At 46.3% G+C, this 13696-nt stretch overlaps 1 protein-coding gene across 1 annotated transcript in view; it reads left to right on the top strand.

Annotated features, from left to right (window-relative positions):
- The first annotated feature begins 253 nt into the window (after positions 1-253).
- The window catches only part of TP53I13 (tumor protein p53 inducible protein 13), a 39358-nt gene continuing 25915 nt past the window's right edge, over positions 254-13696 (top strand). The window contains exons 1-2 of the mRNA XM_077294301.1: positions 254-416; positions 7104-7178. Of these exons, the coding sequence (XP_077150416.1) occupies positions 336-416; positions 7104-7178 (156 nt within the window). The 5' untranslated portion in view covers positions 254-335. The remainder of the gene's footprint in view (positions 417-7103; positions 7179-13696) is intronic.

Raw genomic sequence — 13696 nt, 5'->3', positions numbered from 1 at the left:
CTTAGTGACGCCGCCATACTGTAATCTTTGGCAGAACCATAGTAGAAAGTTTTCTCATCAGTACCACTGGGGTCCACAAGGTGGCGCCTCCCTGCAGCCTCTCGCAGAACGCGCTGAGCAGGAAAAGTACCAGAGAGAACGGCCATTCTACTGAGCGGGGGGTGGGCGTGTCATTCTTTCGTGGGTGTAACTGGATATGACCAATAGAATGTGACCCTTTGCACTTTTACCCTCTGATTGGCGAAGACGCGCAGAAGCTGGAGGTTGTGGTAGGTGACGAGCGCTGACGTTGTGTGCGGCAGAGTGTCCAGGATGTAGTGCGGGCTGTGTGCGGGATGTGGTGGCTGTGTGCGGTGTCCGCGCTGCTCCTGACCCGGGCACCTCCTGCGGCCGGCGCGGCATGTGAGGGGAAGCCGGTGAGTACTGGGCGGCGTTCCTGCACTCACTCCATAGAAGTCACTGCTCTGCTGCTGCTAAGGGTATGTCTCCACGTTCAGGATTGCATCAGGATTTGGTCAGGATTTTACATCAGTATTTGTAAGCCAAAACCAGGAGTGGAACAATTAGAGGAAAAGTATAATAGAAACATATGCTCCACTTTTGCATTTATCACCCACTCCTGGTTTTGGCTTACAAATACTGATGAAAAATCCTGACCAAATCCTGATGCAATCCTGAACGTGGACACATACCCTAACTGCGGGAATAACCACGCACTGGTGTCCTGGGAGGCTGCTCACCTTGTGCTGCTCTGTCACCTGATATGGTGGAGTCGCCATGTATGCACTTCCCTGGTGTATCCTTTAGCGCCTGAGACACCATAAAGGGATCTCTGACAGCAGCGAAGACTCACAAGTCTGCGCCGGGGCAGTCCTCCGTCTGCAGAGCAGCTTTATATGGGGTCACGCGTTAGCGCGCTGGAATAACATGCGCCAAACTGGTGACGAGCCGTACGCCACTCCAGGCAGAGAGCGGGGTCAGTTCTACCTTTTGGGGGGGTAATTTGTGATGAATTTGTTTGTCGCGCTCAACCGATCCCCTTTGGACACAATTCCACCAAAAGCTGCAAAATTTTTGTGCAATTACAATTTGTAGGAAAAAAAAAAGTTGTGATATTTCAAGCATTTTTACGGCAGAAAACTATTTGTTGGATCAAAACCTCGGTGTTTGTGGTTTCCCAACCTGCAGCTGCGGCATAAGACACTGCCAGCTAAGTTAGAGACCCTAAATATCTGTAGGTTGCCCTTTGACCTGCAGCACAGATTTTAACTTACTGCGTGTGAGTTCTCTCTGCAGAATTCATTGGTGGAGGAAAGTCTGCAATAAAATTGGAGAATGGGCTCGTGCAGATGTCCGTGGGTCTACTCCGATCATGGCCTGGCCGCGGCTCTCATAGAAATATATGAAGCTGTCACACTGTTCGGGAGACCAGCGGCCGATCCGTGAATGAACTGAGAAACACGCTTGTCTGTTGAGCCCTATAGCGTATGCAGATATACTCAGAAAACTTTATCAAATCTGCAATGTGCGCATTCACACGTTATTTTTTGTTCTACCAAATCTGCTGTAAATATACAGATTTGACAGGAAAATGCTGTGTAAAATATGCGCTTTTTATGCTTTTTTTTTTTAACATGTTTTTTTTTTTTTTCATTCGAATGGGTGAAAAAAGCTACTAAGCCACTAAAAGAATTGTCACGCTGCAGATTTGAGAAAAAAAAACCAAAACACTTAGATGGTTATAATCTGCAAGGAAAAAATCAGCAGCTTCTGCATGAGCTTTCAGAAATATTTCATTTTGTTGGTACTGTAAACTGCATGGTTTTTACCCTTGAAAAACACGAAGGACAAAAGTCCTCCGTATAGCATAATGCACTCCCCATAGTCCTCCGTATAGCATAGTGCACTCCCCATAGTCCTCCGTATAGTAAAATGCACTCCCCATAGTCTTCCGTATAGTAAAATGCACTCCCCATAGTCTTCCGTATAGTAAAATGCACTCCCCATAGCCCTCCGTATAGTAAAATGCGCTCCCCATAGCCCTCCGTATAGTGTAATGCGCTCCCCATAGCCCTCCGTATAGTGTAATGCGCTCTCCCCATAGCCCTCCGTATAGTGTAATGCGCTCTCCCCATAGCCCTCCGTATAGTGTAATGCGCTCTCCCCATAGCCCTCCGTATAGTGTAATGCGCTCCCCATAGCCCTCCGTATAGTGTAATGCGCTCCCCATAGCCCTCCGTATAGTGTAATGCGCTCCCCATAGCCCTCCGTATAGTGTAATGCGCTCCCCATAGCCCTCCGTATAGTGTAATGCGCTCCCCATAGCCCTCCGTATAGTGTAATGCGCTCCCCATAGCCCTCCGTATAGTGTAATGCGCTCCCCATAGCCCTCCGTATAGTGTAATGCGCTCCCCATAGCCCTCCGTATAGTGTAATGCGCTCCCCATAGCCCTCCGTATAGTGTAATGCGCTCCCCATAGCCCTCCGTATAGTGTAATGCGCTCCCCATAGCCCTCCGTATAGTGTAATGCGCTCCCCATAGCCCTCCGTATAGTGTAATGCGCTCCCCATAGCCCTCCGTATAGTGTAATGCGCTCCCCATAGCCCTCCGTATAGTGTAATGCGCTCCCCATAGCCCTCCGTATAGTGTAATGCGCTCCCCATAGCCCTCCGTATAGTGTAATGCGCTCCCCATAGCCCTCCGTATAGTGTAATGCGCTCCCCATAGCCCTCCGTATAGTGTAATGCGCTCCCCATAGCCCTCCGTATAGTGTAATGCGCTCCCCATAGCCCTCCGTATAGTGTAATGCGCTCCCCATAGCCCTCCGTATAGTGTAATGCGCTCCCCATAGCCCTCCGTATAGTGTAATGCGCTCCCCATAGCCCTCCGTATAGTGTAATGCGCTCCCCATAGCCCTCCGTATAGTGTAATGCGCTCCCCATAGCACTCCGTATAGTGTAATGCGCTCCCCATAGCCCTCCGTATAGTGTAATGCGCTCCCCATAGCCCTCCGTATAGTGTAATGCGCTCCCCATAGCCCTCCGTATAGTGTAATGCGCTCCCCATAGCCCTCCGTATAGTGTAATGCGCTCCCCATAGCCCTCCGTATAGTGTAATGCGCTCCCCATAGCCCTCCGTATAGTGTAATGCGCTCCCCATAGCCCTCCGTATAGTGTAATGCGCTCCCCATAGCCCTCCGTATAGTGTAATGCGCTCCCCATAGCCCTCCGTATAGTGTAATGCGCTCCCCATAGCCCTCCGTATAGTGTAATGCGCTCCCCATAGCCCTCCGTATAGTGTAATGCGCTCCCCATAGCCCTCCGTATAGTGTAATGCGCTCCCCATAGCCCTCCGTATAGTGTAATGCGCTCCCCATAGCCCTCCGTATAGTGTAATGCGCTCCCCATAGCCCTCCGTATAGTGTAATGCGCTCCCCATAGCCCTCCGTATAGTGTAATGCGCTCCCCATAGCCCTCCGTATAGTGTAATGCGCTCCCCATAGCCCTCCGTATAGTGTAATGCGCTCCCCATAGCCCTCCGTATAGTGTAATGCGCTCCCCATAGCCCTCCGTATAGTGTAATGCGCTCCCCATAGCCCTCCGTATAGTGTAATGCGCTCCCCATAGCCCTCCGTATAGTGTAATGCGCTCCCCATAGCCCTCCGTATAGTGTAATGCGCTCCCCCCATAGCCCTCCGTATAGTGTAATGCGCTCCCCCCATAGCCCTCCGTATAGTGTAATGCGCTCCCCCCATAGCCCTCCGTATAGTGTAATGCGCTCCCCCCATAGCCCTCCGTATAGTGTAATGCGCTCCCCCCATAGCCCTCCGTATAGTGTAATGCGCTCCCCCCATAGCCCTCCGTATAGTGTAATGCGCTCCCCCCATAGCCCTCCGTATAGTGTAATGCGCTCCCCCCATAGCCCTCCGTATAGTGTAATGCGCTCCCCCCATAGCCCTCCGTATAGTGTAATGCGCTCCCCCCATAGCCCTCCGTATAGTGTAATGCGCTCCCCCCCATAGCCCTCCGTATAGTGTAATGCGCTCCCCCCATAGCCCTCCGTATAGTGTAATGCGCTCTCCCCATAGCCCTCCGTATAGTGTAATGCGCTCTCCCCATAGCCCTCCGTATAGTGTAATGCGCTCTCCCCATAGCCCTCCGTATAGTGTAAAGCGCTCTCCCCATAGCCCTCCGTATAGTGTAATGCGCTCTCCCCATAGCCCTCCGTATAGTGTAATGCGCTCTCCCCATAGCCCTCCGTATAGTGTAATGCGCTCTCCCCATAGCCCTCCGTATAGTGTAATGCGCTCTCCCCATAGCCCTCCGTATAGTGAAATGCGCTCTCCCCATAGCCCTCCGTATAGTGTAATGCGCTCTCCCCATAGCCCTCCGTATAGTGTAATGCGCTCTCCCCATAGCCCTCCGTATAGTGTAATGCGCTCTCCCCATAGCCCTCCGTATAGTGTAATGCGCTCTCCCCATAGCCCTCCGTATAGTGTAATGCGCTCTCCCCATAGCCCTCCGTATAGTGTAATGCGCTCTCCCCATAGCCCTCCGTATAGTGTAATGCGCTCTCCCCATAGCCCTCCGTATAGTGTAATGCGCTCTCCCCATAGCCCTCCGTATAGTGTAATGCGCTCTCCCCATAGCCCTCCGTATAGTGTAATGCGCTCTCCCCATAGCCCTCCGTATAGTGTAATGCGCTCTCCCCATAGCCCTCCGTATAGTGTAATGCGCTCTCCCCATAGCCCTCCGTATAGTGTAATGCGCTCTCCCCATAGCCCTCCGTATAGTGTAATGCGCTCTCCCCATAGCCCTCCGTATAGTGTAATGCGCTCTCCCCATAGCCCTCCGTATAGTGTAATGCGCTCTCCCCATAGCCCTCCGTATAGTGTAATGCGCTCTCCCCATAGCCCTCCGTATAGTGTAATGCGCTCTCCCCATAGCCCTCCGTATAGTGTAATGCGCTCTCCCCATAGCCCTCCGTATAGTGTAATGCGCTCTCCCCATAGCCCTCCGTATAGTGTAATGCGCTCTCCCCATAGCCCTCCGTATAGTGTAATGCGCTCTCCCCATAGCCCTCCGTATAGTGTAATGCGCTCTCCCCATAGCCCTCCGTATAGTGTAATGCGCTCTCCCCATAGCCCTCCGTATAGTGTAATGCGCTCTCCCCATAGCCCTCCGTATAGTGTAATGCGCGCTCCCCATAGCCCTCCGTATAGTGTAATGCGCGCTCCCCATAGCCCTCCGTATAGTGTAATGCGCTCCCCATAGCCCTCCGTATAGTGTAATGCGCTCCCCATAGCCCTCCGTATAGTGTAATGCGCTCCCCATAGCCCTCCGTATAGTGTAATGCGCTCCCCATAGCCCTCCGTATAGTGTAATGCGCTCCCCATAGCCCTCCGTATAGTGTAATGCGCTCCCCATAGCCCTCCGTATAGTGTAATGCGCTCCCCATAGCCCTCCGTATAGTGTAATGCGCTCCCCATAGCCCTCCGTATAGTGTAATGCGCTCCCCATAGCCCTCCGTATAGTGTAATGCGCTCCCCCCATAGCCCTCCGTATAGTGTAATGCGCTCCCCCCATAGCCCTCCGTATAGTGTAATGCGCTCCCCCCATAGCCCTCCGTATAGTGTAATGCGCTCCCCCCATAGCCCTCCGTATAGTGTAATGCGCTCCCCCCATAGCCCTCCGTATAGTGTAATGCGCTCCCCCCATAGCCCTCCGTATAGTGTAATGCGCTCCCCCCATAGCCCTCCGTATAGTGTAATGCGCTCCCCCCATAGCCCTCCGTATAGTGTAAAGCGCTCTCCCCATAGCCCTCCGTATAGTGTAATGCGCTCTCCCCATAGCCCTCCGTATAGTGTAATGCGCTCTCCCCATAGCCCTCCGTATAGTGTAATGCGCTCTCCCCATAGCCCTCCGTATAGTGTAATGCGCTCTCCCCATAGCCCTCCGTATAGTGTAATGCGCTCTCCCCATAGCCCTCCGTATAGTGTAATGCGCTCTCCCCATAGCCCTCCGTATAGTGTAATGCGCTCTCCCCATAGCCCTCCGTATAGTGTAATGCGCTCTCCCCATAGCCCTCCGTATAGTGTAATGCGCTCTCCCCATAGCCCTCCGTATAGTGTAATGCGCTCTCCCCATAGCCCTCCGTATAGTGTAATGCGCTCTCCCCATAGCCCTCCGTATAGTGTAATGCGCTCTCCCCATAGCCCTCCGTATAGTGTAATGCGCTCTCCCCATAGCCCTCCGTATAGTATAACGCGCTCTCCCCATAGCCCTCCGTATAGTGTCACGCGCTCTCCCCATAGCCCTCCGTATAGTGTTGCGCAATGCGGGGGGGGGGAGTGGAGCCAGCTCTGGCATCGGGTCCCCCATCTCACAGGCCCCATACCAGCCATTGGCCAGGGGCCCCAAGGTGAGTTGGAGCCCTAGGCAAATGCCTAGTTTGCCTACCCCTAACGCTGGCCCTGGATACAATGTAGTCGCCTGTTTTAGTACTTTCCCTCCATAAAGCCCCAAAGATCCTGGATTGTCTACATTTATCCACAGATTCTGCAGCCGATCCCTGAGCCATGATTCCTACACATGAAACACGTTACATTTGTTATTCAAAATCTGTTTTGCCTAATTGAGTATACAGATTCGATTACCCTCAGATGACACTGGCAATTTTGGTGAGGACTCCTACTGTACATTTTTTTTATAAAGTTAGTTTTAATTACAAAAACTGTTTTTGTTTTGTTTTTTTGCTGCATTTTTGAACTTTCTCATTGCTTTCTTTGGGTGGAAAAAAACCTGCTGATAAATTGACACGCTGTAGTTCTCAACTTCACTACTTTCTGCTCAGACATTTGTTTTAATATTTATTTTTACAGACTTGTTTTAGGAAACATTACCGAGAATGTTTCCGTACTCCAGGTCAATCGGTGCTGTGTACGTTTCCACAGACGTTCGCGCTCTGAGCCACATGGACAGTTCTTGGTCATGGAAACTACTGTGCTTGACAGATGTTCCAGCTCACATAGTAAAGTGGCCATCAGTATACTCATGTACAGCTGTCATCAGTCTGTTCTCATAAATGTCCTTTACTCTCCTAGTCTGATATACTGCTGGACCTGCCGGATGAGGACGTGTATACCTGCACTCAGGGTTATATGCCTCCGCCCCATCAGGTGAGAATCACTGCAATTCATTCCACAGCATTGTCATAGAAAGTATTAATTTTAATTATGAACACTCCTTCATTATTACTTTTTGTTCCTTTTTTTTTTTTTGGTTTATGTTTTTCTCCTTTTTTGGCGCCATCTTCATCTTTGTATTTGTGCTTTTTTAAAGTCTACTTTCTATATTCTGTATTTATGGTTTTATATATTAATTTTGTTTGTTACAAAATTTGTTGGAAATGTACAACAGTCCTACCCCCACCTGGAGTGATTTTATGTACAGTGTATCACAAAAGTGAGTACACCCCTAAGTGAAAACAACAAAATTGTACCCAATAAGCCTTTTTTCCTTCCTGGTGTCGAATAATAAGTATAACATTAACAGTGGTGCAACTAAATGCGCTGTAAAGCATGCAAGGAACAAGATGGGACAGTTGCGCAAATAACAGTGCACACACCATAAAGTATGAAATAGAAAAAGCTTTATTGAAAGACCAAGTGCACGCAAAACACATTAAAAACATCTAAAAACACTCATGACGTAAAGGCTCCTATAATAAAGGTGCACAGAAACAGGCTGAAATGGGTCCAATAAACCTCATGAGATATTATAATACAATCCCACCAAAAGTGGTGCACCAATTAACATGCAATGAGTGTGCAATGAAGTATGGATACACTATCAACAATTTTAGGTATAGCTAATAATAATAAACATTTTCTCAATAGTTATATTATATCTGGGAGATACCAAACTTGAAGGATTGTGGTTGTAATAGGAGGGTAAAAGGAATAATAAACAGCACTATGTTGCACTGCCAGTAGGAGAGTGAACTACTAGTAAAGTGCAGGAAATAGCTCAGATGTTTACCCCCAACAATGCCAAAAAGAGTATATAGATACAATTTGCCAAAAACCCATCCAATACACATACTTGCCACACTATGGAAGGAAGCCTGTGAATCCCATCCCAATGCATGTCGCTAGCCCATCTAGCTTCGTCAGGGGAAGCTAGATGGGCTAGCGACACGCGTTGGTCAATTGTATCTATGTACTCTTTTTGGCAATGTTGGGGGTAAACATCTATGGGGTAACTGGTGGGGGGGAAACTTTCGCAATCCACTGTAAGAATCACAAAACGGTTTAATGATAAAATAAAAGTATCTGTTTTGTGGCAGAATTTATGAACAGCGTTTGCTGTTCTGAAGAATGTCAAAGAAAGCAACATACCACAAGGAACTTAAAAAAACAAACTAAACAAAATGCTAACAAAGCATCGGACCCATAGAGGTTAATAGGATTCCTATTAAAAGCGATTGTCAGCAGGGTTTTGCTGAGTAAACTACAGATATTGTCAGGTTAATTATCTGGAGAACAATGAGTCAAACAATTACCAACACTATTTTTGTAAACTTAACAATTATTTTTATTTAGTTGCATACAACATAACCATTTATAAATTACACGGGTCTTGTACAAAATCATGTGAATCACACCAAAAGTGTTAGATATGACCCAGGAGAGAACGTGCAGGGCTGAACAAATGAACGCATGTAATCTGTCAATCAATCTATACCAAGTGGTGATGTATCTGCTCAACAAGTATTTGTAATATGCTGCTATTGCAGCTCCTTATACTCGCACTACAACACCATGTATTCATTAATTTACGTGCTCATGTTCCTTCATATATCCATATAAACAACGGTAATAATTACCCATGATTAGGTCCCAGTCACGTTTCTACCTGTGTCTGATTACCCCAATGCGCGTTTCGCGTATTCGTAGTGTCGCTTCCTCAGGGGGCGTGGCTTAAGTGATATATCAGTCCGGTATAAATAGTAATCCGTTCCGGTCATATGACCGCACGGCTGCCTATCAATACCCGGTTACAGTGCGCATGCGCCTCGCGTCCTGTTGCCATACCGACCAGATACCTGAAAAGGACATCCCCCTATGATCACGTGGGCGGGCTGGCGCCTAGCCACGCACCATGCTCATACAGGATGGACGGCAAACCAAGGGCTGGAAGTTAGACAGCATGGGACGAGGTGCGCAATACCGGTTCTTAGTGAGTGTAATATACATTAAAATCAAATTGTGATAAAAGTTACATTTATATTCGTGCTATTTATTATTCCTAAAAGTGCCTATTACTCAATATATAATAGCAATCATTAATATATGACAATGAAATAAAGTGCACTGTGCATCAACACCGTTTCCATTATGTGAATTATCTGCAATTATAAAAAAGACCCTAACTTAGCCAATTAAAATTGTAGAAAAAGAAATACACATACATACTAAATATATATTATTAACATTATATGCGGAATAAAACAAAAAGAAGAAAAAGAGGAAAGAAGCTGCCTATACATAAACAAAATCCCTGGTACTTATATTCAGTGATAACATAACAATACACAAATTTATGTATGTAGGATTCATCCACGATATTGCTACTTGATTGGATGTCCCACATATATCGGACCTCAAGTGTTGTCCATATTCCAATTCTTAGGCGGATGATTGTTTATTCTTCCTCCAACCAAATATATTACAACAGTTCTTCCATGAGGTCCATGTGTATCCTAATTGGCAGCTTTATCTCCTCCTCTCCCCATGCCACGAACATACATTGATAAACTAGACTAAAACATAAAAAATATTATAATAACATAGACTGATCAAACACTTAAAAAATCTGGATGGTATTAGACAGAGATTTTGGAAAGGATAGGATAGAATAATTGGAAAATCCCTCTATTAACACGGATTCATGGATCATATCCATCTATATTTTAGCCATATAGGGAGGTTCAAAGGAAAGATGAAAATCCCTGATTCTCATTTAACCCTTCCGGAGTCATAGAGCCCAGCAGAGTTATCCATCTGCATTCTTTTTGTGCAAGGAGACGTTGGATATTGCCTCCCCTAATCCCACTTTGTACATGCTCTATACCTCTCACCAAAAAGGATTTAGGGTTACATTTATGGTACTGTTTAAAATGGCGTGGAACCATTTTTAATTGAGTAGTCATTCTCTGTTTCTGCCGCCATAATATCACGGACATGTTCCCGTGTGCGTGTGCCCAAACGTCTTGATGTTAAGCCTATATATACTTTGGGACAGCTGCATCTTGCATAATATATGACCTGTGTCGTATTACAGGTAATATGTTGTCTTATGGAAAAAAAATTTCTCCCATCGGTGGATTGAAAATCCACTGCCCGACATACATTCTTGCAAGAAATGCAGCTGCCACATGGGAAGCATCCTGTGGTTAAGCCACTTGAGCCAAATACATTTTTACTGATTAAAGGCACATAGTGACTAGACACTAAAATGTCTTTTAAGTTTTTACTTCTTCTCGATGTCATCATAGGGTATTCAGACAGAGTTTTAGACAATATTGGATCCGTCTTTAGGATATCCCAATGTCTATTTAGACAATCTCTCATTGATGTCCACTTCCCATTAAATGTCGAGATGAACCGAATGGCCTCAGCCCTATCTTTGCTCCTCTGTCTAGGGTACAGCAAAACATCTCGAGGCTGTGATTTGGCTCTCAAATATCCCTTTTTTATGCATTTATTGCTGTAACCACGTTCCCTGAATCTCTCTCGGAGATCCAAGGCTTGATTTTCAAATTTCGACTCGGAGGAGCAAATCCGCCTCATCCTGAGGTGCTGCCCAACCGGGATGGCCCTAATAGTGCTATATGGATGACTTGAGCTTGCATGCAGCAATGAGTTGACAGAGGTGGACTTCCTGTACACATCCGTCTGCAAATAACGGTGTTCATCCACTTCCACCTTGATGTCCAGGAAGTCCACCTCAGTCCTACTCACACAATACGTTAGTTTGATATTGAATCTATTGTCATTTAACTGCTGCATAAATTTATGTAGGTCCTTTTCAGGCCCCTGCCAAATTATAAATAAGTCATCAATATAACGCAGCCAGCACTGCACATGGTCTGCGGCCTGGGCGCCCCCCCCCCCGCCAAATATCTTTCCAATTATTCTATCCTATCCTTTCCAAAATCTCTGTCTAATACCTTCCAGATTTTTTAAGTGTTTGATCAGTCTATGTTATTATAATATTTTTTATGTTTTAGTCTAGTTTATCAATGTATGTTCGTGGCATGGGGAGAGGAGGAGATAAAGCTGCCAATTAGGATACACATGGACCTCATGGAAGAACTGTTGTAATATATTTGGTTGGAGGAAGAATAAACAATCATCCGCCTAAGAATTGGAATATGGACAACACTTGAGGTCCGATATATGTGGGACATCCAATCAAGTAGCAATATCGTGGATGAATCCTACATACATAATTTTGTGTATTGTTATGTTATCACTGAATATAAGTACCAGGGATTTTGTTTATGTATAGGCAGCTTCTTTCCTCTTTTTCTTCTTTTTGTTTTATTCCGCATATAATGTTAATAATATATATTTAGTATGTATGTGCTTTTCTTTTTCTACAATTTTAATTGGCTAAGTTAGGGTATTTTTTATAATTGCAGATAATTCACATAATGGAAACGGTATTGATGCACAGTGCACTTTATTTCATTGTCATATATTAATGATTGCTATTATATATTGAGTAATAGGCACTTTTAGGAATAATAAATAGCACGAATATAAATGTAACTTTTATCACAATTTGATTTTAATGTATATTACACTCACTAAGAACCGGTATTGCGCACCTCGTCCCATGCTGTCTAACTTCCAGCCCTTGGTTTGCCGTCCATCCTGTATGAGCATGGTGCGTGGCTAGGCGCCAGCCCGCCCACGTGATCATAGGGGGATGTCCTTTTCAGGGATCTGCTCGGTATGGCAACAGGACGCGAGGCGCATGCGCACTGTAACCGGGTATTGATAGGCAGCCGTGCGGTCATATGACCGGAACGGATTACTATTTATACCGGACTGATATATCACTTAAGCCACGCCCCCTGAGGAAGCGACACTACGAATACGCGAAACGCGCGTTGGGGTAACCAGACACAGGTAGAAACGTGACTGGGACCTAATCATGGGTAATTATTACCGTTGTTTATATGGATATATGAAGGAACATGAGCACGTAAATTAATGAATACATGGTGTTGTAGTGCGAGTATAAGGAGCTGCAATAGCAGCATATTACAAATACTTGTTGAGCAGATACATCACCACTTGGTATAGATTGATAGATTACATGCGTTCATTTGTTCAGCCCTGCACGTTCTCTCCTGGGTCATATCTAACACTTTTGGTGTGATTCACATGATTTTGTACAAGACCAGTGTAATTTATAAATGGTTATGTTGTATGCAACTAAATAAAAATAATTGTTAAGTTTACAAAAATAGTGTTGGTAATTGTTTGACTCATTGTTCCCCAGATAATTGATGTATTGATGAGTTATTGTACCCGCACGGGTGTAACCTATTTTCTCTGGTGCCATATAAAAAAAAAGATCTTGTCAGGTTGGAGCTGTTATACTGATTAAAATGATACCTGGGGTGAAGAAATCCGTCTTGTGGTTCTTGTGTAATCAGTGTTAGAAGTTTTCAGTTAAAGGGAACCTGTCACCCCCAAATTTGAAGATGAGCTAAGCCCACCTGCATCAGGGGCTTATCTACAGCATTCTGTAATGCGGTAGATAAGCCCCCGATGTATCCTGAAAGATGAGAAAAAGAGGTTATATTATACTCACCCAGGGGCGGTCCGATGGGTGTCGCGGTCCGGGACCTCCCTTCTTCTTACAATGACGTCCTCTTCTTGTCTTCACGCTGCGGCTCCGGCGCAGGCGTACTTTGTCTGCCCTGTTGAGGGCAGAGCAAAGTACTGCAGTGCGCAGGCGCCGGGAAAGGTCAAGAGAGGCCCGGCGCCTGCGCACTGCAGTACTTTGCCCTCAACAGGGCAGACAACGTACGCCTGCGCCGGAGCCGCACCGTGAAGACAAGAAGAGGATGTCATACTATGAAGATATTAGGCCCCGGACCGGACGGCGACACCCATCGGATCGGACCGCCCCCCAGGTGAGTATAATCTAACCTCTTTTTCTCATCTTTCAGGTTACATCGGGGGCTTATCTACAGCATTACAGAATGCTGTAGGTAAGCCCCTGATGCCGGTAGGCTTAGCTCGCCTTCAAATTTGGGGGTGTCAGGTGATATGTCTGTGGCCCGGGGCAGGAATGTAGGCAGGGTCTTATCTTCCTGCTCTAACCAGAGAAACCAAGGAAGGACCTGCCCACAGGCTGCCCCGAAGCACAAACATGTTCCTCATAGAGAGACAGACTGTTTGTGCTTCGGGGCAGCCTGTGGACAGGTCTTTCCTTAGTTTCTCTGGTTAGAGCAGGAAGATAAGACTCAGCCTTCAGGCCCGACCCAGAGCACGGGCATAACATTAATGAAAAACGAACACTCATTATGCAAGAATCACAAGACAGATTTTTTTTTTTTTTTTTACCCCAGGTATCTTTTTAATCAGTATAACATCACCAACGTGACTGCCTG

Source organism: Ranitomeya variabilis, chromosome 3, assembly GCF_051348905.1.
Source record: "Ranitomeya variabilis isolate aRanVar5 chromosome 3, aRanVar5.hap1, whole genome shotgun sequence".
In the NCBI taxonomy this organism is placed as follows: domain Eukaryota; kingdom Metazoa; phylum Chordata; class Amphibia; order Anura; family Dendrobatidae; genus Ranitomeya; species Ranitomeya variabilis.
This window is presented reverse-complemented; position numbering and strand designations above follow the sequence as displayed.